The 27,323-nt window shown below is 39.8% G+C and overlaps 1 protein-coding gene across 4 annotated transcripts in view; it reads left to right on the forward strand.

Moving 5' to 3' along the window:
• Positions 1-20,652: 20,652 nt before the first annotated feature.
• Positions 20,653-27,323, forward strand: part of Gda (guanine deaminase) — a 92,562-nt gene continuing 85,891 nt past the window's right edge. Inside the window, exon 1 of one of the 4 annotated variants that reach the window (XR_012440473.1) lies at positions 20,653-20,909. Coding sequence is in view for 2 of the 4 variants with exons in the window: in XM_020161410.2 (XP_020016999.1) it covers positions 20,787-20,909 (123 nt within the window). In the remaining 2 variants the exon portion in view is untranslated. The remainder of the gene's footprint in view (positions 20,910-27,323) is intronic. The other 3 variants (XM_020161410.2, XM_074052042.1, XM_074052040.1) reach the window with 3 other exon arrangements.

The following is a 27,323-nucleotide window of genomic DNA, read 5'->3' on the forward strand; positions in this document are numbered from 1 at the left end:
CATTAATATTTTGACAATTCTTTAAGGGAGTTCTTTACCAATTTTCAAGCAAGCTTTAAACCCACACAGGAATCTTGTGAGACAGGCTGATTGCCAGCACCTTGATACAGGCAGGACTTGAGCCTGATTCAGTTTTTGGCCTAGCACCTAGCTTATTTTTGGAATGTAATACAAGGTAGTAAAAATAAAATAGTGGAAAGCAATATAATCAAATCTATTTAAATATACTTCTCAGATAGTGTTGGGTCTCACTGGATTTCTTTTAGGGTATCTGAAGTATATCCTTCCCTGGCAATGAGAGATGGAATAATTTACTCCAATTTTTGCTTAAGAAAATTAGTCTAGTTTTCAACAGAAGGAGCCATTAGCCTCTTTCCACGAGAAAACCAGAGAATAATCAAGCACAGCTGAATCCTGTACTTCCTGTGCCTCACTCTTCCTGGCATACTAAGTTTATTCGTCCCACCTTGCAAGTCCCTTGGGAATCTTGTATGTACCCCAGTCCTCAGGAAGCCCTGCCTCCTCACTGGTTCCAGACCAAGTTAGGATCATTGAATGTTGAATCACACATAGGATGAAGTCTAAGAAGAAAAATTATTGGTTGAGACCCCCACAGAGCTAACACATCTATTTCTACATGTCATATTCTGTCTTTTGGTCTTATGTCAATGAGACTCTTTGCTAGTGAATTCTATACAAGAAGCTAAATGTTAATCAGATTTCTTACTAAGCATGAGAGCAGGATGGGGGAGTTAGCAGAATGAGTTGAATATTTAATGGCCTAGCTGAGGTCAGACTGGGGCCAGGCTTCTCATCTTGCCACCAAGATGGGGTCAGGCAAATGCTTGGGTCAGAGCATTTCTTCCCCTGGAAATTCTTTGCCTTGGAGATGACTTATGCTTGTCAGACATTTTGAGTGAGCCCTAGAAATATTTCCCCAGGCTCTGTCTCCCCCAGGCACCCTGTACTGAGCAGGCACTAACAGAAAAATGGTTAAACAACAAACACTCATCACCTATAGACATAAAATTCCCTTAATCTAATTCTGCATTTACAGAAGGAAGTGATCGTCTAGGTGGTTTTCCTTTATTCACTGTGAAGGAATGGAGGCAATAAGTTAAGGTAAATCCTCTACCCCCCAAAAAAGCTGTGAAAGTGGAGAGGAGTCCCAACCCAAATACATAACCTTAGTTGTCATTTAATGGCTTATTTATGTAGATAAGAGTAGTTTTACAGAGCAGATATTGTCTAGAAGTTTAATAACACCTAATACTTATGACTTGGTGTACTTAATTGAATCATTTTTAGTGAGGTGTAATGCTTGATTTATAGAAAATGATACTTCAGAAGTTTATATAAGAAGGAGCTAAAAAAAATAAAGGACAGAGAGAGAAAAAAAGAAGTAGCTGAGATACACAGTCTCATCTTGCTTGCTGAAACTCACACAACTGGTTAGAAGCAGAGGCAAAATCTGTACTTGCTGTTCTTAACTCTCCATCCAAAGCTTTTTGCACAAATACAGATTACTTTTGTACCATCTTGTTTGTATTCACCAAATAGTGAAAGAGGACTTGGGCTTGAGAGGGAGGGAAAGGGGGACTTTTGAGAATGAGATGGTGATCCTATGGGTAACCCTGATGGAAGGCCAGAGGGTGCAGAAAGGACCATACTGGTCATCTCCATCTCTACAGTCTCCCTAGAAGTGGTTGGCAGCTCTCCTGCCAGGCTTTTTTTGTAGGTTTTTGGTCTACTGCTTTGACCATGTTGGCTTTGTAAAGCATGAAACAGTTTTATCATCATCAAGTATGTAAGAGGAAGATAATGAAAAACAAGGCTTGGAGATTCTGGTAATGTAGCCCTTGCGAGGATGTAATAATCTCATTTTGTTTCATTCCACATTGAACTATAAATGAGATATGCATGGTGATAATATAGATAGGAGAATCAAACTGTTTGGGAGTAGTCAAGAAAGAATTTATAGAGAAGGTAATTTATGAACTGGGTTTTGGGGATGAACAGGAAGGGCAGCATGAATTTTTTTCTTAAAAAGGTTCTGAGTTATCCAAACTTACAACAATGGCATAGACTGTTGCTGATAATAGTGTCATCTAAGCATTTTTCTAAAATTGTCTCCACACGTGGATTATAATCATGGTACTCTTGAGCTTCCATTTGTTTATCTATAAGTTCATTATCATTTATTGAGCATCTACTATGTACTAGTTGTGAAAGATAGAAGACAAGGTAGACGATGTGTTTGTCATGAGGAACTTATGGTATAGAAGAGCAATTCTGAATACTAGTTGCAGTTTAGAATCACTTAGAGAGCTTTTAAAATGTATGAGTGCTCAAACTCCACATGTATGTGTAGCTGAGGTTAAAACCACCGGTATCGTGAGACAGACAAATCAGAGCAGATAATCACATGTGGTGTTATGTGGTGATGGGCTAAGGGAAAACAAGAAGGATGCAGAGGGTCCAGGAGGCTTTAGAGGGGAAGCGATTTGAATAGGAGGATCAAGGCTAACGTTTAATTGCAAGAGTAGCTGAGGTAGGTGAGGTGAGCTCCTCACGCAGGAGGTAGACATGATGATGCTATCCACCTCCAGGTGAACCGTTTGAATCTGGCTCACTCCTCCTCTCTATGAAGGACTAGACACACACACTGAAGTTAACGCAGAGGCCTTTTCTCTACAAGACATCATACTCTCCTCTCCCAACCACCTGGTCAATAAATCAGACTTCAGTCACAAAATGATTCTGTCAAAGATATGCTGGGGAGGGAGAAAAAGGACTCTTTCTAGTCCAATTTCATGACTAGCTAACTGGGAGCATATGAACTGGGGCTGGATTCTGGCAATGCCCCACCAAGGTGGGTAGAAGGTAAATTTGGATACATGAGAGTTTGCAGAAATGAGAGCACTCTGCTAGTCATACCCATTCATGACCATGGAATGACGCTTATAATCATGGGAAAAAGTGTGCCCCATATTAAGTAATGTGGAAATGATGGAACTGCTGACAGAGAGCATCATACAACAAAGAGGGAAGAACACGTTTGGCATCTCTTCTCCCTTCCCCAATTCGACAGTAAATGATAAGGGCAGCAATCTTGACCTATTTTGTTGTTATTATATATACTGGAGATCTCCAAATCAGTCAAGACATTGCAGATTTGTGTCAAGACTGGAACTCAAGAATGCCCTAGGATCTTCTGCAGAAACCGAGAAACACTGAGAGATTTTACCCATTGAAGGTTCAGTGGACATTCAGGTTCTCTCACCTCCCACCACTCCAACTACAAGCAGAACAATCCCTGTATCTAAGTACCCTGTCCAGGTTTTGACTCTAGCTATTGAGATTCAATTATGTAGGACAGCCTACATGTCTGTACATGACTAGGAGGTGAGTCCATCATCTGTAAGAACAAAGTATAGCAAAGGCGGCAACTGGATACCCTGTGTGTGATAGTCAATTTCAGGAGAACTAATTTCATTAGTTTTGATAACAAAAACTAATTTTTGCTTTGGAAACAATCTCTGAGCTTTCTTTTTCTGGCTCAATCTATTTTATCTATTGATTTACAAGTTCCAGTATATCAGCTATTTTATTGCACAAATTCTTTTCCGTTCCAAAAATCAGCAATGTGTATGGTTTTGATATGACTTGGATTTTTTCCTATCTGTGTGAACATTGCTCTTTGGGTATGTTGCACTGAGCATACTTGCTTTTAGATTAGCTGAGTGACCTTCATCCACATGCCAATTATCCTCTGATCATTTATCTTGAAATGCTAAGGCCTTCAATTGTGCTTATTTCCCACAGGCAGAATGATATTCATTCTGGTTACAATTTAAGGAGAATTAGGAAAGTTCCCCCATTTTTTCTTATGTGGGCTTCCTATAAATATTCTCCCAAACAATGATAGAAATTCCACCAAAACAATATTGCTATGACTCTAAGAATGGAGTCTACAATAGTCACTCTATAATATACTGCTGGTTCAGTGCAAGGTTGTGCAGGGATAGACTGCTGTAAGAACTGAAGCCAATCTGAACATTCTCTTGGCTCAAATTTCAATGTTTAGCCACCTGGTCCTTTGGATTACACATGAAACTCTCCCTGTGTTTCTCATTACTGTTAAAACCACATTAAGATTTTTCCTCACTTCTGTTAGAATGGCTACCACCAAGAACACAAACAACAACAAATGTTGGCAAAGGTGTGAGGAAAAGGGACCTTCATACACTGCTGGTAGGAATGTAAATTAGTACAACCATTATGGAAAACAGTATGGAGGCTCCTCAAAAACTGAAAATAGAACTTCCATGTGATCCAGCATTACCACTCTGAGTGATATACCCAAAGGAATATAAGTCAGGTTACAATAAAGGCATCTGCACACCTATGTTTATTACAGTATTATATACTCACAATAGCTAAGCTATGGAAACAGTCAAGATACCCCACTACTGATGATGGATTAACAAAATGTGGTATTTATATACAATGGAATTTTATTCAGCCACATAGAAGAATGAAATTTTGTCATTTGCAGGTAAGGGGATAGAAGTAGAGAACATCATCTTAAGTGAAGTTGGCAAGGATCAGAAGGCCAAAAGTCATATGCTTTCTCTCATATGTGGATTATAGACCTAATACAAATGCAAGCAATATATGAAAAACAGGTCACAGTAAGGGGAGGTCACATACAAGAGAGGACAGGTAAAAGAAGGAAGTTAAGAAGGTGATTATGGTTGATGTACTTTCTGTACAAAAATGAATATAGATTTTTTAAAACTTGTTGAAACCACCATAGGAAAGGGATCAAGGTAGAAAGAAGAAAAATAGAGGAGATGAACCAATTCAGGTTATAATACATGTATACATGGAAATATTACAAGGAAACTGCCTCTGCAGCTATCTTAACCCAACAAAAATGTCACTTTTTTTCTTTTACAAACTCAGAGAACAGAAGGGTGGAACAGGTCCTGATGAGGGGATGGGAGGGTGGTACCAGTGAGAGGAGGGAGGAGGTGAGGAAAGCCTGGGTGAATATAGTGCAAATACTGTGCATAAATGTATATAAATGGAAAAAATGAGACCTGTTGAAACCACTCCCGGATTGTGGGGGAGAAGACAATGATGGAGAGTGTGAATTTAAGTATTATATATTTGATATATTCTAAGAACTTTTGTAAATGCACAATATATCTCCAGCACAATAAAGAAAAAGAAGATAACTATCTTAAAAAAAAAAAAAAAAGAACCTAACAGACTCTCCTCTGTTTACCCCTTGTCAAAAAAAGTAGAAACCAGGCAGGACAAGGTGGCTCATGCATATAATCTCAGGTACTAAGGAGGCAGAAATCAGGAAAATCTTGGTTCAAAGCCAGCCAAAGCAAGTTAGTGAGATACAATCTCAGTCCAAAAGCCTATTATCCCATCTATGCAGGAAGCATAAATAGGAGAATCAAGACCTAGTCCAGCTCTGTCTGAGAAATAACTAAAGCATAAAGGGTTAGGGACATGGCTGAGATGGTAGAACACTTGCCTAGCAAGTGAGGCCCAAGTTCAAAGTCCTAGTACTGCCAAAATGAAAAACAAAACGGCAACAAAAGAGTGGAAACCATTGGTATAACAAGGACCATGAAAAGAGACTACGTTGAGGGAACAGGAAAAGGCAAACAACTCAGCAAATAGGACAGACACCTTTTTTTTTTTTGCTGAAAGAGTTTGACCATATAAAAGATGAAAAATATGTTGAAAATAGACTTGAATTACTTGCCAAGGATCTTAGAGAACTAGCTTTGTGACCTTGGACATGACACTTATTTACCTCAATTCCTTCATCTGTAACATGTGAAGTACTATGTCTGCCCAGCCTAGCTGCCTGGCTGATTGTGGGAGTTAAATTTACATTTCTGAAGACTCTCTATAAAGCTTCCTCTGATCTAGGAAAATTAGGGTATTGTGAGCATGTGCAAGTTCTGCCTCAAAATCCATTAGAAAAAAGCTGGGTACAAGAGTCCATAGACTGAATTAATCTTAGTCAACCATGTTAAGAAGCATTCTTAGCTGGGCGCAGGTGGCTCACGCCTGTAATCCTAGCCACGCAGGAGGAGAGATCAGGAGGATTGTGGTGCGAAGACAACCCTAGGCAACTAGTTCTCTCTACCCTATCTCAAAAAAACACTTCACAAAAAGAGGCTGGTGGAGTGGCTTACAGTGTAGGCCCTGAGTTTAAGCCCCAGTCTCCCCCCCCAACAAAAAAGAAGCAGTTTTGCCTGCTAGTAATTCTGGTATTGTTCTTATAGTGCTGAGGATATGCCAGGACATGGTTGGTTCAGATTCTATTGGCCTCTGATGTGCAATGACTCTTGAGTTCCTGTTGATTACTTCCCTGTTGAGCAATACTTCTCTGCAATCACAAGATCATACAGTCTCCAGGAGACAATGCCAACAAAATACAGCCTACTCCTCTCTGTGTTTTTTTTTTTTTTCCCCTACATGAATATCACAATTAGCTATTCATTGGCAAACTGGTACATTTTTATTTCCTCTTTTGAATAAGTACACTTTGTATCCAAAATGAATTAAGGTATGTCCTGGCCTTCATGGTATGTGTATGTTTTCAGTTTCAATCAACAAAAGTAATTATTTGGTCAAATAATCAAAATAAGAATAATACTTAGAGCACTTTGTATTCCAGCTACTGTGCTAAGAATTACTCTGGTCACCCGTGGCTCACACCTAAAATCCTAGCTACTCAGGGGGCAGAAATCAGGAAGATGGTGGCTCAAAGCCAGCATGGGCAAATAGTTCTCAAAAAACACATCACAAAAAAAGGACTGGTGGAGTGGTTCAAGGTGTAGGCCCTGAGTTCAAGCCCCAGTACTGCAAAAAAAGAGAAAAGAACTCTGTATATTACTTCTCTTCAGTCTGGTAGTGAAACAGTCAGAATTTATACTTTCATTTTGACAAAGTGAGATTTAAGATGAGGCTGCACGACAAGGTTGTATCCAATTTTCAAATCCAGCTTTGTTTGATTCAGAATTCTAGGCGTTTACTTACTTTTTTTTTCTATGCTCACCTCAGGGCATGTACTCTGAGTAAGGTCTACTCTGTACTGGGGATAGAGGAATATCTATCTTCATCAGGTTCTATTACAAAAGCTATTTTTGAGAGACACTCAAGGGTAAAATTAATGACTCCTCTAGTTTTTCACAGAAATAATAAATTTTGCAATTTGAGGGGAAAATACCACTGTTAAGTCATAAAAATGGTAACATTATACATGGTGATCATGACCAGCAAGGCTTAAAACAACAACTCATGAAATCTTTGAGGGGAGAGTTGTAGAAATGTCACATTTATTATAAAGATTATAATAATTTGGAAAATTCAGAGTTGATAGAACTCCCATATCCAAATATGCTGACTGACAGTCAGGTTGGCCAAGCAAGAGCTAGGTCTCCAGAGGGGAATCATTTAGCTCTGTCTTTGCCCTTGACCTGTTCATATCTTTTAACAATACCTTAGGTCTGGAATAAACTAATAAGGTCATTATCATTAAAGATAAGGTAAAGCTTTGGATTTATGCTCAGGAAATTATTTACATTTGTGTGGGATAAGTACTAACAACAGTTAATGTGAAAAAACAGTATGTCCGAATAACATGTTAAGACTGTTAACTGCAGGTATAACTGCAGGCTATATTGCTAGAAGTATCTTGTTCACATTGATGTAAATTTCAATGTGCTCAGCATTGGTTGTACTCTTTAAAATAACATTGCAGCCAGATGTGGTGGTGCATATCTGTAATCTCAGCACTTGAGAAGCTGAGACTGGAAGAGTGTGAGTTTGAACACAGCCAGGGCTACATGATGAGATCCTGTCTCAAGGCCTAAAAACTAAAACAAAGCAAAACAAAATATCAATATTGCTACAGTGTTAAGAGTCTTCCTTTTAAATGTGAGCCAGCACCTGTGGCTCACATCTATAATCCTAGCTACTCAGGAGGATCATGGTTCAAAGTCAGTCCCAGGCAAATAGTTCTCAAGACCCTATCTCGAAAATACACAGTACATAGAATTCCATTGTGTATAGATACCACATTTTCTTAATCCATTCGTCAGTGCTGGGGCATCTTGGCTGTTTCCATAACTTGGCTATTGTGAATAGTGCCACAATAAACATGGGTGTGCAGGTGCCTCTGGAGTAACCTGTGTCACAGTCTTTTGGGTACATCCCCAAGAGTGGTATTACTGGATCAAATGGTAGATCCATGTCTAGCTTTTTAAGTAGCCTCCAAATTTTTTTCCAGAGTGGTTGTACTAGTCTACATTCCCACCAACAGTGTAAGAGGGTTCCTTTTTCACCGCATCCTCGCCAACACCTGTTGGTGGTGGTGTTGCTGATGATGGCTATTCTAACAGGGGTGAGGTGGAATCTTAGTGTGGTTTTAATTTGCATTTCCTTTATTGCTAGAGATGGTGAGCATTTTTTCATGTGTTTTTTGGCCATTTGAATTTCTTCTTTTGAGAAAGTTCTGTTTAGTTCACTTGCCCATTTCTTTATTGGTTCATTAGTTTTGGGAGAATTTAGTTTTTTAAGTTCCCTATATATTCTGGTTATCAGTCCTTGTCTGATGTATAGCTGGCAAATATTTTCTCCCACTTTGTGGGTGTTCTCTTCAGTTTAGAGACCATTTCTTTTGATGAACTGAAGCTTTTTAGTTTTATGAGGTCCCATTTATCTATGCTATCTCTTAGTTGCTGTGCTGCTGGGGTTTCATTGAGAAAGTTCTTACCTATACCTACTAACTCCAGAGTATTTCCTACTCTTTCCTGTATCAACTTAAGAGTTTGGGGTCTGATATTAAGATCCTTGATCCATTTTGAGTTAATCTTAGTATAGGGTGATATACACGGATCTAGTTTCAGTTTATTGGAGAACATTATTCTGAGTGAGGTTAGCCTGGCCCAAAAGACCAAAAATCGTATGTTCTCCCTCATATGTGGACATTAGATCAAGGGCAAACACAACAAGGGGATTGGACTATGAGCACATGATAAAAGCGAGAGCACACAAGGAAGGGGTGAGGATAGGTAAGACACCTAAAAAACTAGCTAGCATTTGTTGCCCTTAACGCAGAGAAACTAAAGCAGATACTTTATTTTTTTTAATTTTTTTTAATTGTTTTATTATTCATATGTGCATACAAGGCTTGAATCAATTCTCCCCCCTGCCCCCACCCCCAAGCAGATACTTTAAAGCAACTGAGGCCAATAGGAGAAGGGGACCAGGAACTAGAGAAAAGGTTAGTTCAAGAAGAATTAACTTAGAAGATAACACACACGCACAGGAAATTAATGCAAGTCAACTCCCTGTATAGCTATCCTTATGTCAACCAGCAAAAACTCTTGTTTCTTCCTATTATTGCTTATACTCTCTCTTCAACACAATTAGAGTTAAGGGCAAAATAGTTTCTGCCAGGTAGAGAGGGGTAAGGGGGGATAAGGGAGGAAGCAGGGGGTGGAAGGGTTGGGGGGAAGGGGGGAGAAATGACCTAAACATTGTATGCACATATGAATGAAATAAAAATTAAAAAAAAAAACAAAAAATACACAATCTAAATTAAAAAAATCTGTATTGTAATTTATTTAATTTTTCTATAAGTCTTATTTTTAAAACATAAACTCAATTCTTTAACTAGAAAGATGAATACAAAACTATAAATGAGAAACCAGCTATTCCAAATCTATGAAAGGAAACCTTTACTCCTTGACATGAAGAAAAGGAAACTGTAAACATAAATACATTAGAAACAAAATAATGTTATTGAACTCTAAGTAGATACTGTTGTTTACAGAAGGTTCTGACTCTGAGGTCTCTCTGCTAAAAACAGAAATAAACAAGGTTACAGAGATATTTATAGACCTTTTAATTCCAAACTGAGCCCATCTCCTTGATGTTATGAAGTATTAGAAAATTCAAATGGAAATAATGTTACCACTATGTGATTATGTGTAATTTCACAGTGTTTAATGTAGGGTCTGTGAGATAGATAAAATCATCTCCTGTGTATTAGTCAATTTCCTGTCACTATGATAAAATACCTGAGATAAACAACTTAAAGGAGGAAAGATTTATTTTAGCTCAGAGTTTCAGAAATTGTGGTCTGGTTGGCCGGCTGCATTACTATGGGCCTGAGACAAGGCAGCATGTCATGGTGGAGGGTGTATGATAGAACAGAGCTGCTCACTTCATGGCTGCTGGCAAGCAGAGAGAGAGAGGGAGAGGTTGGAAATAAGATATAACCTTCAAAGGCAGGGCCCCAGGGAACCACTTCCTTCAACTAGACTCTATCTCCAAATAACCCATTCAACTTTGCACTCACCAATGGATTGAATCAATTTTTTTTCTTTTTTTTCATTTTTCTTTTATTATTCATATGTGCATACAAGGCTTGGTTCATTTCTCCCCCCTGCCCCCACCCCCTCCCTTACCACCCACTCCGCCCCCTCCTTCTCCCCCCCACCAATACCCAGCAGAAACTATTTTGCCCTTATTTCTAATTTTGTTGTAGAGAGAGTATAAGCAATAATAGGAAGGAACAAGGGTTTTTGCTGGTTGAGATAAGGATAGTTATACAGGGCATTGTGGATTGAATCATTGATGAGGTTAGCACCCTCATGATCCAATCATATCCACCAGCTGGGAACCAAGTCTTAGAGTCTTTTGGGGGATTACTTCATATCCAAAACACAGCATCTTTTTTTTTAATTATTTACATTTTTATTCAGTTCTTTTTTTTTCTTTTATTCACATATGCATACATTGTTTGGGTCATTTCTCCCCCCTTCCCCCCGCCCCCTCCCTCTCCCCTCCTTACCCCTGGCTACCTGGCAGAAACTATTCTGCCCTTATCTCTAATTTTGAAGAGCGAGTATAAGCAATAATAGGAAGGAACAAGGGCAAAACACAACATCTTGAGCTACCCAAACTCATCTTTCATTCCACATGACCACAAGACATACACATCCATTATTTTGTGCTATTCTCTATGCCTTGAAGACTAATGGGACAATGAATCTGACCAAGGTAGGGAAAAAAAAAAGACCTAGAGCAACCACCGCTATTTTCAAATTCTAGAAGACTGACGTATGGGAGAAAGTACTGATTTATTTTTCTTATTCCAGAAGGTCAAGCTAAGACAAATTGTGTGATATTTTGAAATGCAGTTTTTGGCTGAGTATAATATACATTAAAGCTGACAGAAGAAGTAGTCGTTTCCTGCCCTGGAAAATTGATAGCTGACCATCCTCCAAGATTTTATCAGTTTAGGGGTGGAGTCACATTTAAGATCTTTTATAACTTTAAGATTCTTTTCAACTCCATCACTCTGTAAGACTGCATGGTGCTCCTACCAGCTCAAAGATCACTGAACATCTAGGACCTTGTAATCCTGTAACCCCCTAGAGAAAGGTTTTTCAGTTGCAGCTCCATTAACATTTAGGATTGAATAATTCTGTGATGGGGGAATGTCCTGTGCATCATAGGAGTTTAGGAGTATCTCTGGCCTCTACCCTACCAGGTGCTAGTTACAACCACCAGTGTGACAACAAAAATATTTCCAGACACTGCCAAATGTCCCCTAGGGAGCAGAACCACTCTTAGTTGAGAGATCAACAACTTTATGCAGCTACTCTTCTGAAATAGGAATCAATATGTGTCTTAAATATTTATATCTCATGCATAACATCACCGTTGCACTTAATGCATCTAACAAACATCTATAGCATGCCAGGCGCTGCATTAAACACAGTGGTCAAAAGAGGAGGAAAGGAGATAGACCCAGGCCTCACAATGCACTGTAATGGGTGGGGGTGTGCCAGGGTTGAGGGTAAGAGAAAGAGACAATCCTGCTTACAGTTTCTCATGGTTCACTGTGGCCTGTCCATTTTCACCTTTATCTTGGGAGCTTCTTAAGGTTGAGAGCCATGCCTTTTTAATCTTTTGATTCCCAAGGCCTAAAAGAATGACCAGATTATAGAATGTGCTCAACAAATGTTTGCTGACTATCTACATGAGTGGGTAAGTGATTGGGTGAACTTGGGAAGTATAACTTACCTAGCTCATTAAGCAATAATGACAAAAACAAACCAATCATATTTAATTAACTGAGAAAGAGGAAAAAATTATATAATTATGTTTTACTTGCATCTTAAGAAACATTAGTATCATATCTTTCCATGAGTTTCATTGTACGCTGTTTTTACAGACTTTGTCCCTCATCTTATCACATCTAGGAATATCTAAAAATATGAACTATGCATGTCCTGATTATCTCTCTTTCTAGCAGTTCACCTTATGTTTGACACATAAAATTTTGATGACGATCAAAGCAAGGATATTTTGATGTGACTCATTTGAAATCAGGTGTTTTGGTGTCATTGATTGGTTGAATGCAAATTTACTAGATTTCACAATTTCAGGATCGCATGAGGGTAGATAAAGATGATAAAGATTAATGATAAAATTGACAGTGATAAATTGACATTGTAATGTTGCATGTTCTAAGCCATTGAAATATTTCTCCATACAGATAACCACATCAAAACTTTCCATATCTGGAAATATCTGTAATTAACCAAAAAGCAGCACATTGCAAAAAGAAATAGAAATTCCTTATGGCAGGAAAATGTTTGATATCTTTTTCTAAGTCGTTAGGATCAAATCTGTGACCCAAATCCATGTATTATATCTGAGATCTAAAGAGAGGGATGTCTATCTATAAAAATTAAGTCATCTACTCTATTTTTTTACTTACCTCTTGCAATTCTTAGTGTGAGAGCATTTTTATATCCTTCCCAACACACAGTCATTAACTTACACTTAATAGGCACAAAATAAGATTTCTTGAGGGAAAAAAGAAAGCATGTTACAATATAGTTACTTTTTATATGCCGTGTGTTTACTTTATCAACATTTATGCTCATTTATTTCTAGTTATGTCTGTGCTTATCCTTACAGTTAGTTAAGTGAAGAGTTTTGAGCAAAGAAACCTATACCCATTGAGCCCTAAAAACATCTGCTGTTTTTGCTGCCCAGCATCTATCCACCTTCTTCTGACACTATGTCCCCATTGTCTAATAAACCACCATCTTCCCACTCTCAGCTCCTGCAGTCCCTAACATTCCAACTTTGATGGAGAAGTGGAGCATGTAAGCCTGGTCAAAGTATTTCACATTGCCCTGGCTATGATCAGTTCTTTATTTTAGGACTGAACATATGGTCCAATTGGGGCAAATAGGGTGATGACTTTTTTTTAACAGTAGAAGTTTTGAGAAGTTCCAAAATGTTTATTATTTCATTTTTCCTTCACTTGATTTTGACAGTGTAACCTCTATAGCTTATGTTGCCATCTTGAATCCATGAGGAGAGAGATGTCAGAGAAAGGAGTCTGTGTGGAGAAGAGAGATGGAAAGAAATGGGGAAAGAGGGAAAGAGCAGAAAGTGAGATATAGAGGAATGAATAGATAGATAGATAGAAACATATATACATACATACATACATAAAGAAATAGATGGTAATACCTGATGCTATAGACACTGACTGAAACTGCAACAAAGTTGAGCTGCCAAAATACAGAGTGGCTATGTGTTTTTTTATGATATGAGACAGTATGTTTCCATTCCTGTGTGGCCTAAAGAGTTTAGGCTGCTTTTCTGTCACTTTCAATTTATAGCCCATACTTACAATGTCCCCACCTCCAGTTACATGTTCTTAATTTCACAGCATCTTGTATTATTATGCACACTATGACAATTTTAATGTTCTAAGGGGGAAAATGAGTGATTCTGAATTGGAGTTTTGTGTGCATAGATAACATTAATTCACTGAGTCCCTATTATATGTCGGTCATTCTACAAAAGAGATCCAAAACACACTGAGCTTATATAAGCAACAACTAAAATTGCTTCTTGGAAATGTTTTTTCTTCTCATTAAGGTTAGATTTTTGTCACAAATATAATTAGTGGCATTTACATTTCATATGGAGGAGTCTTCCATAAATGGTAAATTCTTTGACTTATACATAATATTAAAAACCACTCATTTAGAAATATACAGAGAAAAGAAGTATTATATTAATTTATGGTTGTCCAAGTTAGTTTAATTTTACATATTCAAATAATATTGAGAGAATTTCTAAGATTTTTTTTTCTTTAAAAACATCATTATTTTGACATTTAACTTGGGTTTCAGCTGGTCTTCACTTTCCATATTAAATATGTACCTACCCAAATGGGCACTAAATGTGTAGCTCCTGTAATGATGACAATGTTTGCTTTGTTAGGGTAGAGCCCAAACTTGGCGTGATTTCTCAAAAAATGGAGTCTAGGAGTATGTGTACGAAACAACTGAGCATATTGACTATCTCATGCTGCCAGCTGGGGTGACCATCTTCCCACTTTGCAACCACTGTCAGCTGGGACCAGTTGAGCTGCACATTGGTATGTGTGAGTAAAACTGACCTCTCCCTGCAGCCTGAAAAATTAGCACCTAATAGAATTCACATCATCCTGTAAGACTTAGTTGTCAAAATGGCACATTGGAAATGTGTAAATTCTTCTATTTTTAAGGCAGAAAACTTCACAACTAGTCCCCCGACATGTGAGAAATTATGTCAGTGGCTTTCCTAGCCTACTTCAATATTTATCAAACTACAGCCCCAAAATGCTGAGGAGCAGTATTCAACAATTTAAAATTATATTTCTTAAACTATTTCTAACAGTTCACAAAACCTTAACCAAATTTGTTCACTTAAGGTAGATTGCATGGGTCAACTAAAATGTTAGATCTGCTTTTGGTCTGAATTATATGAACTCAACATGATAACACTTGACCATTCATATGTTGACCAGAAACTTTGATGGGTAGTCATTTTGGTCTGTATAGTAATGGGAAATCACACTTTTAACCAATTGTTTGAGTGTCTAGGTCTATCTTGTATTAGTTTTTTTGAGAAGCAAAATGTTCTTAAAATGTAAGGACTAAATGAGAGAAATAAGAAAATGAACTCTTGAAAGTAGAGAAGTATGGAGCCAGTGATAATATGTGACCTCCATCCTACAGGGGCAGAAACCAAAGCCCAAAGAGGTAGAATGACTTTTCTAAGGTCTTGTTGGCTAGTGGTTGAGCTGGAACATGGCTCTCAAGATATTCATTCTATTTATTGTTTTTCCCTTGTAGTAAAAGTAGGATACTTTATAATCTGCATTAGAACAGAAAGGTGCCAGGCCAGTGGTATTTGCTTTGAACTTAGTGTCATGGTTGAAAACTGGCACAAACTGAACTCTGGTGAGGTGCTGCCTGATTCTAGGGATCAGTCATATGAGCAGACATGGTACTTAAGCCTTCCAGCCAGGACAAAAACTCTCTGCAATTGAGTTGCATAAAAATTTAATTCAAGTCAACTCAGTCTTTTCATTTTGAGGTTTTAGTTTCTTCATTAAAGTTCAGGTAAAGTGTATGAATTTCTACAAATTTAATTGCTCTTCTATGAGTTAGAGGTATCTTTTTCCTCTTCTTACATTTCCCTTCTAGGAACTTCTAGGTTGTCTGTTGTCTTTGGTCATTTCTATATTTGAATTGTCTAAGAAAACCACAAGGGTGCTAATGGTGATGGTATATCTGAGATATATTGAGATATTGTGAGATATTTTTTTTTAATGCTCAAATCTTTAAAAAAGTGAACATATGTCAATTTTACAAAAATAATAAGATAGCTACTTAAAAAACAGACTCCTTTAAAATGGGGATTGCTAATGAAATAGTACACTACTGCATTGTTATCAGTGTGTCATTTTAGTGTCAGTCTTAGGTACCTCGTGTTATATTTGTATCATTTAAAATTTGATATGTAGTATTTTTGATAGTACACCATTCTCCAATCACGTTAGAAAAATGTTACAATAATACTATGAAAGCTATTAATTTGTGTGTGTGAGGGAGGGTACTGGGGATTGAACTCAGGACCTTGTGCTTGCTAGGCAGGCACTCTACCACTTGAACTACACCTGCAGTCCTTTTGTTTTTGGTTTGTTTTTCAGATAGTGTCTAGGTTAACTTTGCCCCAGACAGTCTCAAATCTCTCAATTTTCCTACCTCCACCTCCTGGGACCACAGGTATGTGCCACCATTACCTGGCCTGAAAGCTATTAATTCTTATTCCTAGAGGTGGCAGACATAAGGAATACTAGTATAAATCCCATATGGGCAAGACAATACCTATTTCAAGCATAGTCATAACAACAGTGCTTAGCATAGTGCCTATTATGACATAAATGCCCAACAAACACTTGCATGAGCAAACAGATGAAGAATATATATACGGTCCAGCACTGCAGTGTCATAAAAATCACCAAGATGACGATTAGGCCATCTCTTTATTGCAAGGAAATACACAAGTAAAATCCAGACGTATCTACTGCTACACAGCTGAAGTTATTTGGGGAGGGTGGAAAGGTGCTTTTTCGATGGATAGGCAAGCCTGTGTTCTTACTTAAGAACTGAAAAATTGAGATCATTATGGTTTGCTACCCATCAAAGCTGCCCACTCAGAAGAACGCTGTTTTAAAAGGAATGCATTTATCCCTTCTCAAATTTTGGTGTATCTTTTTTTTTTATTCTTAAAGCATAATGAGCTTGTCAGAGTTTCCATGGTGAACACAGAGCACCATGGAAACTGATAGATTTAGCTACACTAAAAGAATAAATAAAATAGGCAGGCATTTATTTCACCATGCAATGACTTCTTCTCTCCTAGGTAGGAGAGGGAAAGTGGCTTCTCATTTAACCCACTAGCCCTTCACTCTTTCTGAAAACATGAATTGTCCTCACTGGATCACTCTACTGACCTATGGTGATTGGATTGCAGTTCTTCTCAAGGTCCACTGTTCCCAGCTTGTTTCACTTCAAGTTAGATCTGTATTCCCCGTGTGCAATGTGAAAGTTGTAAATGATTACACCCACAGTGCAGTGACCAAGTGAGTCCCCACAAAGTGAATGTACAACTCTTCAGTCTACCACAATGAGACAGCATGTGAGGACAACTGGAGTCAAGACCCTATCCATACTAAGTGGATAGGCAAGCCAACCTCATCAAACCTGTTTCCTCATCTGTGAAATGGTTAAAATAGCTCCTCTTCCTACTTTAAAGGATTGTGAAATTCAAAATGAGATAATAGAAGAAAAAGCCTTTTCAAATGGTCCAGTTCTATCTTGCAGGAGAGATTGACTTGCTGCAGGTATAATTACATTGATAAAAATGACCCAAATGTCAAAACAGGTCATCTTACAGGATATTCCTTTACCTCAGGCAGTTAGAGGTTTAGAACATACTGATCCTGCCCATCTTGGGGACTTGGCACCACTGGAAGTAGAGAATTACAAAAATGGGCAATAGAGCCATTTTTTGAAATTCAACATTCATATAAGTCTACCGAGCACCTCCTATTAACCATGCACTGTGTAAAGCTGATAAACAGAAAGGAAGGAAGGAAGAGGATATGGTTCTTTGGAACACACAATCTTCTGGGAGAGAAAGAGTAAAGGAACAATTTTTGTACCCCAGGATCTCAAAGGAGGAAGACTTAACATCTGAGAGAGCGCAGAGGTGTAAAGATTTCCTGAATGAGAGTAGGGATGGGGAGTGCAACTCAGCTGAAGCTTTTAGTGGTGAGGAGTGGGTGGGAAAATGAAGCAGGCCTGGTATCAGGTGGTCAAAGGTCTCCACAAACAAGGGGTAAGGGCATGACTAAAACAGATCCATGTCCTGTAGGACAGTGAGGGGAGAGGAATCCAGGAGATAGCCAGCAGTTAATTCAGGAATGTTCTCTGCTAAGGAGGTCTTTCTTCTGAAGGGAAGAACATGTGGGATGGACACTGGAGATGCTTTGGCTGTGTTTTGAAGGTGAATATAAAAGCTCTGATTTCCTTTCCTCTCCAAACTTCAGTATTTCCCCAAGGATACAAGGTGAGCAAAGTCGAAACCTCAGGGAAACCATGAGTTTAAAGTAGTCACCGAGTCTGAAGGTGGAGAACCAACAAGAATAGTAGGGAAATCAAGAATTCTGAGCTAGCCCTGGGTTTCTGGATCCTGAGGCCCAAGTGTCTACAACTCATTGGGACTGGAATAGAACTGTGCATTGCTTAAAATAGCTAATACTTAGTTTTTTCTGCTGGGGTGCTAATGTGATACACATTTCTTTTGTTAATAATTTTATATTGCTGGCTGCTAGTAGCTCACACTGTAATCCTAGTTACTGAGGAGGAGGTTGAGAGGATCATGATTCAAGGACAGCCTGTGGCTCAAGTGTTAGAGCACCTGCCTAGCAAGGGCAAAGTCCAGAGTTCAAACTCCAGCACCACAAACAATCAACTTTATTTAAAGCTATGCAATGAGTACTCATTCCATAAACTACCTGGTGATATCGAACATCAGAACAAAATTCCCTAGCAATTTCATTACCTCAACAGAACAATTCCCATTGTTTGAATGGCCCCTTCAATTTTATATGCTTATGGCTTCCTATGATTTCAATCATAGAATACTAGTTAAGAAGTCTCAAATTATATGTATTTCTCATGTGCTTAGACATTTATTATTCTGTTTTTAATAAATGTATAATAAAGTGTATTCTTTTTTTCTCTTTGGATGCTGGAGATGGAACCTAGGGCTTTGTGCCTACTAGGCAAGCACTCTACCACTGAGCTACATGGGGTCACTATGTTGCCCAGATTGGACTTGACCTCCTGAGTCCAAGGAATCCTGCCTTAGCCTCTTAAGTGACTGGGACTACAGGTGCTTGCTATTGTTCCTAGAGACAACATATATTATGTTCTAGTTCACAAAACTAGCCTAAAGTTTTGCAGATTTAGATTGCCTTCATTCAAAGAATATTAGCTGTATCTGTTTTAGAGAACTCATATGTCTGTTGGAAACACTGAATGGAATCCTCTTCCAAATTAAAAAGCAGACATTTTCTTCATCTTTCCTCCCAAGGCTTGTGTGTATACAAGCTTAGGTCAAGAGGATGTTTTCAGTGTGGTGGCTGTTGTGATTGCAAGGATCTGAAAATAAAAGAAAGTAAAAAATGAGAAACAGCTGAAGTCTTCAAGAAGTAAGTATAATGACCTCAGACTCAGGAATTTCTAATTCTGAGTCGATGGTAGGATGACCAGCTATCTTCATACGTCTGGGACCAAAGGGTTTTCTGGATGTTGAGACTTAAGAGGATGAATGTAGGAAAGCCCCTGTAATCCAGGATGAGTTGGTCACCCTTGGTACAAAGGAGATGAAGGGAATGAATCAACTATATAAGCCAGCCTGGTGTCATATAAGCAGTAAGTCAGAGAAAGCCTACTCAGGTATTGCAATGAAACCCTAGCCCTTTATTCAGGAATCAAAATAGATGTTTATCTCAGGTTATTGCTCTGCCCACAGAAAAACTATTCATTCATGTATTTAATAAATACATATGGAACACCAGGCACAGTTCCAGGCATAAGACAGTCCCCTGCTCTTCTGGGCACACACACACATGTAGAAACAGAATTAAATGATAAAACATGAGACAAATAAGGATGGATATGGTCAGTGCAGTGGCAGAAAAAAAAAAAAAGAATGGATTGATGGAATCAAAACTGCTGGAGGGTGGGAGAGGATGTTTCTCCTAGTTTGTTGGTCAGGAAAGGTTACTCCAAAGAGCTGCCATTTAAGGCTAACCAGTGACGAGAAGTGTGACCACATCAAGATTCGCAGAAATCATTCGGACCAGAAGGAACGTGGTGTCCAAACTCCAAGGGAAACTGGTTGGGCCTTCCTGGAGGGAGTTATTAAAGGAGCCTGTGGCTGTTGTCTAAGGAGGGTACACTGTCCTAGAGGCTTTGTAATGACCCAGTCCAAGCTCTGTTTTCACACATGAGGGCATAAGGACCGCAGACCCACGTGTCTCGCCCACGGTTTTGACTCCTAATCCATCACCCTAGTTACACTGCCACTTCTTCTACTTACCTTGTGAACTTCATTTTCTCCCTGTACAAATGAAAGTAAATCAAGAGTCATTTACTTAAGACACGAGAAGAATGAGTTTATAGATGGACACAAAGATCAAAACATCAACTGCAAGAGGAAGAGAGAATTGTTGACCTCCAGATTCAGCCCTGATGGTGAGGTCCTGATCAGGTTCTGTAAGAAACCTTTCCAGAACCTGAAGAGAGAACAAAAAACATATTCTGCAGTCCACGGAAACTGAAAACGAAATTAATCACAAGGTAGGCAGTCTCAACCGATATTTTAGCTGTCACTGAACTTGTGCAAGTTCAGAACCTGGTGCTACAAGTTGAAGAAATAAGGGGTCCTAAGAGTGGAGAAGGCAGACAGACAAGTCTAGGTGTGCGAACTAAAGGCAGGTAGTGGATGATGGTGTGATGACTCAAAGAGTTAACCCATCCAAAACTAACGCAGGGGTGGGGAGAAAACCACACCCCACAGGAACGCGGAGCCAAATCGCGGGAGGAAAATCCTATTGGCATCGAGGAGGCAGGGAGCCAGCCCCTGGGCGCGGCCTGCAGGGGGCAGACGATCTCCGGGGGAAGCGGGGCAGGACGAGGCCCGAGCCGGTCCCGCTCCGCAGCCGCCGGGAGCCGCAGCTGCGCCTCCGCCCTGCGCGCCCTGCTCTGTCCGCGGACCCCGCGCTGCGCTCCGCCGCCGATATGTGTGCCGCCCAGATGTCGCCGCTGGCGCACGTCTTCCGAGGGACTTTCGTCCACTCCACCTGGACCTGCCCCATGGAGGTGCTTCGGGATCACCTGCTAGGCGTGAGCGACAGCGGCAAAGTGAGTGGGCGCGGGTCTGGCGCACCCCGTCGGGCGGCGGGACAGGTGGAGGGAACCAGGCGCGATGCGCCGCGGAGTCCCGGGTTCGCTCCCAGCAGGGCGAGCCCGCGGCCCCGGAGTTGAACTTGAGCCCTTGGCTCCTGGGGTGTGCAAAGGGAGCCCTGTGGCTAGGTTGGTGGGCTGGCAACTGAGTAGCGAGTTCCCAGAAACCAGGAGCCATGGAGTACTCAACACCACTAGTGGACTGACGGGTTGACAGCCGTCCGGCCCCAGTGGAAGGGGGAAGGCAAGTCTCCACCCCGCCAATCTTCAGAGATGAGCAATAAACCAGCGTGTTTCCCCTGCATTTTTGTATCTCTGGTGCTGGCACACGGTAGGCACCAACCATAGATATGGTTAAATATATTGAATTTATTGCGAAAGAACTAACAGAGGAGAGGTTATTCGATCACTGTTGTTTACTCCGTTCAGTACACAGAGTAAGCAAAGAACTGATTTCATTCACCCGTTCATTTGACAGACACAATCTACTAATAATGCAGGCTAGACAACTTGTAATACTAGGAAAGACAGTCATGGAGAAATCTCTCTCTCTCTCTCTCACACACACACACACACACACACACACACACACACACACGACCATTTACATCAAAACAAGCAGATCCATTTTAAGGTTCAAAATGTCTTCTAGGAGATTTTCTATAGCCCTCCCCTCCCCCCCCAAAAAATCAGAATTTCTACAAATGGCATACATAGGTAAGTTGATGTCTAATCTCTATCATTCACATAGATGGTGACTGTGTTAGCAATGGCCTGGCCGTTGGAATGAAATGAATGAAAACGTTCCATTTTTACAGGGAAAAGAAATGCAGGAATGGGATATTTTGAACTGTATTCTAACTACTAGATTGATTAAGAAAAGCACACAAATTTGTTCAGAATACTGTTCTTGACTAAAGATGCTATTGAAGCAGTGACAGTTTTGAATCGTGAGTCCTACTTTTGGGAAAACCAAACCCTGTTTTTTCTTATGGTGCATGAAAAATTCTCTGCATTTTCAGTGAGCCTGCTGTTGTGTTTCCAAGGAGATAAAACTCTCAGAACTCACACAAATGCAGAGATTCCAGTAAACCCTGACACTGGCGTGTTCTTGCATAGTTTTAGGGACTTATGTTTGGGGCAAATCCCAGGAAGCAAAGGAATAGAGACTGGGAAACTGAAACACTGGAGGTGTTAGTCTAATCACAGGAGCCCTTCAGTGCTCTCTCTCTCTCTCTCTCTCTTCCTCTCTCTTCTCACTCGCTCCCTCCTTCCCTCCCTTCATTTCTTTCTAATCAATTCCCCATATCCAGAATTCTAATTGTTATTGCAGGCAAGAGAGTGAGTTTGGGAACGCTTTAACTGTGGAGACGAGTAAGAAAAGGAAGTAAGTTATCTAAAAAATTACCTTTTCTGGAGGTTGTATAGAGGAAGAATAAAAGAGTGTCCTGAACATGCAATTAGTGGTTGAGTCAGGGAGTTTATTCCTAACTAAGAGCATTCTGAAATTATAAATTTAGAGAATGTGCCATTCCCTCACAAGATAAAATTAACTGGGAATTGACTGCGAAGGTGAGTTAAGCCAGTAGTTTAGAGCTATGGATGAAAGTCCCTGGTCAGTAAATTGGTAACTATGGCCCTCCTACTAAGGGCAAGGCAATCAGTTCCTCACTGTGTTTCAAGGAAAGACATGTTACACATCTTTAAGATTTGATTTCTCTCATGTTGAAATAGTGAATGCCTGACTCACATTTAGGACTGCTGGGATAAATTGCTTACTTGTTTATCTATTACTTAAATGTTTTTAAGATTCAAAAAGAAAATGTTCCCCCTTGAAATAAATAAATCAGTATGTGACATCATCATGATCTTTAAATGTTTACTGAGTTCCTAAAGTCACTCTTGGGATGAATCTTGGGATGAACCAGGAACATCTAGGGGTACTTGTTAAAATGCGATTCCAGCCAGCAGCTGTGGCTCGTGATGATAATTCCAGCTACGAAGGAGGTGGATATTGGGATGATCAAGGTTCAAGGCCAACCCAGGTAAAAAGCTCAAGAGACCTCCATCTCAACCAATAAAAGCTGGGCATGGTGGCACGTGCCTGTCATCCTCGCTAAGTATGAGGAGGCCTTAGGTAGGAAGATCACAGCGTAAGGCCTCCCTGGACAAAATGAGAGACACTATATGAAAATAACTAAAATAAAAAAGGCTGGAGGCATGGCTTAAGTGGCAGAGCACCTGCCTAGCAAGTGTGACACCCTGAGTTCAAGCATCAGTACCACCAAAAATGCTGATTCCCAGGCATCATCAGAAAATCTGAATCCATGGGCCTGACCTGGGCCCCAGAAAGTAGAATTGTAGCAAATACCCCAGAAGATTTGGACAGGGTGGTGAGTAGATTACATTTTGAGTAACATTGGTCTGTGGGTTGTGTTATGGGACTGGTTGTGTGAGAGGTCTTGCTCAGACAGGGAAGAGACAACTTCCTCTGAACCCCTCCCTGTCAGATCTCATCCTTCATTTTTATACCAGTTGCTATATGGCTAGGAAATGGTGATGACTATGTTTAATTCATTAAATAAATCCCATTCAAAATTAAGTTAGTTAAAAAAATTCTCTAGTCAAATTTTGATATTGGCCATTCTTAATTTAGAGTTAGTTTTCTACTCAAGCAGCGTGTAGCTTTTTAAAAACATAAAGATTCCAACATGTGTAATCCATTTGCAAATGTTTAATTAATCTCAAGACACAGTGTGCTCAAATATTATACCAGGGTCAGTATGACTTTAAAGATAGACCAAGAGGCTGGCAGAGTGGCTCAACTGGTAGGAGTGCCTCCCTAGCAAGTGTCAGGCGCTGAGTTCAAGCCCCAGTGCTGCCAAAAAAAAAAAGATAGACCAAGATGTCTAGAGACTTCTAATGCACACTTACCCAGAAACAAGAGTGAGGTTTAAGGAGGAATTTCCATCTGTTACTTGCTTTGAGACCATGGGTGAGACACCTAACCTCTAACCTGTCTCTCCATTTGCTTTTGTAGCATCAGCTTTAAATCAGAATCTGAATGAGATGATGGATGAAAATGCCTGGCACTTAGTCGGTGCTTAGCACATACCAAATTAATTCTGTCTCATTCTGCTACCCCTAGCAAGTCCTTAACCATTTGCTCCATGCAGCATTTTTGCATGTTTCCACATGGTGGCACCCATATAGGCCAAGTATAGAAAAGGAACAATTGATAGCTATTTAGATCAAGTCTACTGATTTCAATGACAGCTAGTGTGTGTAGGGTTAGAAGGCAAAAACACCCAGAGTGATGTATGTAAATATATGTAGGGAGTACATACCAGGTGTATGTAGATGTGTGGATAGTTCGGTGGGGCACATACTGGCCAATGATAGGAAAGGCTTCCTGGAGGAAGTGGTCAGTGAGCTGAATCTTAAAGAAGAGAAAGAATTTGAACATGCAGAAAGGGTTAACTAGCCTGGCAAAGTGTTCTTCACTTCCCAAGGCTGCTGAAAGGAGGAAAGTTCTATTTCACTTGAGACTGCTTCACCATCTTGTTTGGCCAGAAGTTCTCTCAGTCTGAATCACAAATCCTAGTGGTTCTGAGTTATCTTTTCTTCCTGCCTGGCTCAGGAACTGTGGATATCTTCCTGGTTCTGAGGAGGGAAATTGGGCTAAGCCATTTCTTCTGAGGCTGCTGAAATAGGAACATGGCTTTTATAAAAAGCTTTCATGCCCAAGTATCACAGGATTGCCCTGTGAATTTCTGTTTTCTAGAAAGCAGATTTCTTTGTTCAAAATGTTGATGGCAGACACAGTTGGTTGCCTACTCTAAATAGTCATGACTTTTTAAAAGCTAACACATCCTGAATTTGATCAGCCTGTAATATACTTGGTTTGCGGGTACAACATGGTATAAAACCAGTCATGGTGTCGTAGTCCCATTTACCGGATACTTATTTTCCCAGATGCCTTTGTAGCTAAGGGTGGCCAGTCATGACTTTCTGGGATGTGGGAAGAGAGGCTCTTCCTTTCTTTGGATGTTCTTGTGTAAAGGCAGGATATCTGGAGTGGCTGCCACCACCATTTAGGACTATGAGGAAGAGGTTAAGAGGATTTCAGGGACACCACCCCAGTTCTGGCAGTTTTTCCCTGAAACTGCCTACCTTCAGACTTTTATGAGGTACTTATTATCTAAACTTCTGTATTTCAGTACTGTGTTCATAGCAGCCCATTGCGCCGCTATTACAACACTGCTTTCCTCTTTTTTTTTTTTTTTTTTTTGAGATAGCCTCTTAGTATCTGGAAAACTGGAATGAACTTGAACTCTCCATCTTCTTCTTCCTGCCTCTGACTCCTGGGTACTGGGATTACAGATATGTACCACCACACCCAGCATTACATTGCATTCTTCTGCCAGAAACAGAGGTCTGGGCTGCCTATCAGTTAAGTACTAATATTCAAGAGGCCAGTGTTGGTAAGAAGGAATTAGATTTAGTGGCCCTGAAGAAGCTAAGGAGGAAAGGAAGGTGTAGTGAAACTGTAGTTTGGGTGGGGTTTTTGTCAAGTAGGGTGTGAGTCTTTTCCAAAACATCTTAAGTGACGCCTACCTCCCAGGTCAGTTCCTACATTTTCTTTTCAGACAGACACATTGCTGTTCTGCAAATCCTTTGTGTTAAGTGATGACCCCATAAATGCTATTACCATAGAATTAAAGAAAGGAGGGGGTTTTACAAAGATCATTGTATGTTCTGGGTGCTAAAGAAAGGTCATTTGGTAGTTAACATCTCAACTATTCAGGGGAGGTCTCTCCTTATAATTTAGAATGCTAGGCAAAAGAGAAGGGAATATTAAATGATTAGGAAGGGAAGCAGAAAGTAATCCTGGCTCCCATAAAGTTAACATCTCAATTATTTAGGTGAGGCTTCTACATAGAATTTAAAATGCTAGGCAGATCCCCAAAGTCAAGTTTCACACCATGGGATGGTTATACTTCCAAGTTGCCACATCCAGCCCTTCAGGAAGCCAGAATTCTGTGTCCTGCAGTGCAGAATCTCAACCAAGACTGGATATGGAGGGTGACTTGCACAGAGAGCTTCACCAAATGGGGCCTACAACCACTGCTCTCTGCAAAGACAACAACAAATGGGTTGATCTGGAGTGCAAATAGTGCCCACAGAAAAAAGGCAGCTGGGGAGAGCTAGAAGACAGATAGGGTTGACATCTAACCAATATTTAAAGGTTGATAGTACCTATGAGTAGTAGCACACTAAATTAAGGACCTTACTATTTCTTTAAAGCTTAAAAAAATCTGTTATTACAAAAACAACATGCATTCAGTAAAGATATATTTAAAACTAAAAAATAAAACAATAAAATAAAAAAAAATAAAATGCTAGGCAGAAGGGAGGAGAGGTAAAACGATTGGGAAGGGAAGTTGGAAGTAATCCTGTTAAAGATACCTTATGGAAGTGGCTGCCATGTTACAATCTTTTTCAAAGAGCTAATACCTGCCTTCTCCTTCTCCAAAATATCAGTGTTTTTTCAGGCTCCCATATCAATAGTTAAGCTCAGCCTATTTTCCTTTGGGATATCTGTGAATATTTATTTCCAGTGCCTTTGCCCCTTGCCTAGCCCTTTGTTATCTCTTGGCAAAAATATTATCAGAGTATTCTGTTTTTTCTCCCTGTTTGTAATGTTTCCTCCACATTACTGACTGCTATTTTCTTGGAGCATGAGTAGTTCACTTATCTCCTCTTCTGCAGTCATCTATGGCTCACTATTGCCTCTAAGGTCCAAATGTCCTCTGAAGACATTCTACACATGACATTATTGGGACTGAATCTGTATCCTAATCCTTCCTCCAACTTCATTTCTGTCTGGCGAATGGAATAGGGTTACCATGACTGGCTCACACCATTAAGAATCCATGAACAAGGGAACAAGGGACAAGCCAGGTGAATTTCTCACTGTTTCCCAGCATTTTCTGTCCTGTGTTCTTGGCACCAGTATCTCAGCCTGGACTAGCTCTCCATTTTATATCCCATTTTCCATTCCACCTGTATCAAAACAAAACCCTGCTCTTCCTTTAAGGCTCAGCTCTGATGTCCCCTTTCTTTCAACGCTTCTTGGGTCATCATCCTCCAATTGGGCTATATTGTCCCTTCTGTTCTCCTAGAAAATTTTGCATATATTTCAAATAAGTGCTTTCCTAGTGATTAAGAGCATGGCTTTTAGAGTCAGACTAAGTGGATTCAAATTTCAACTCTTGCCATTTACTGGGACAAATTTCCTAATGTATCTGACCCTTCACACCTAAAGATTCATGTATTGATTTAATACCCATCATTAGGTATTAAGAGGTG

Source organism: Castor canadensis, chromosome 13 (assembly GCF_047511655.1).
Source record: "Castor canadensis chromosome 13, mCasCan1.hap1v2, whole genome shotgun sequence".
In the NCBI taxonomy this organism is placed as follows: Eukaryota; Metazoa; Chordata; class Mammalia; order Rodentia; family Castoridae; genus Castor; species Castor canadensis.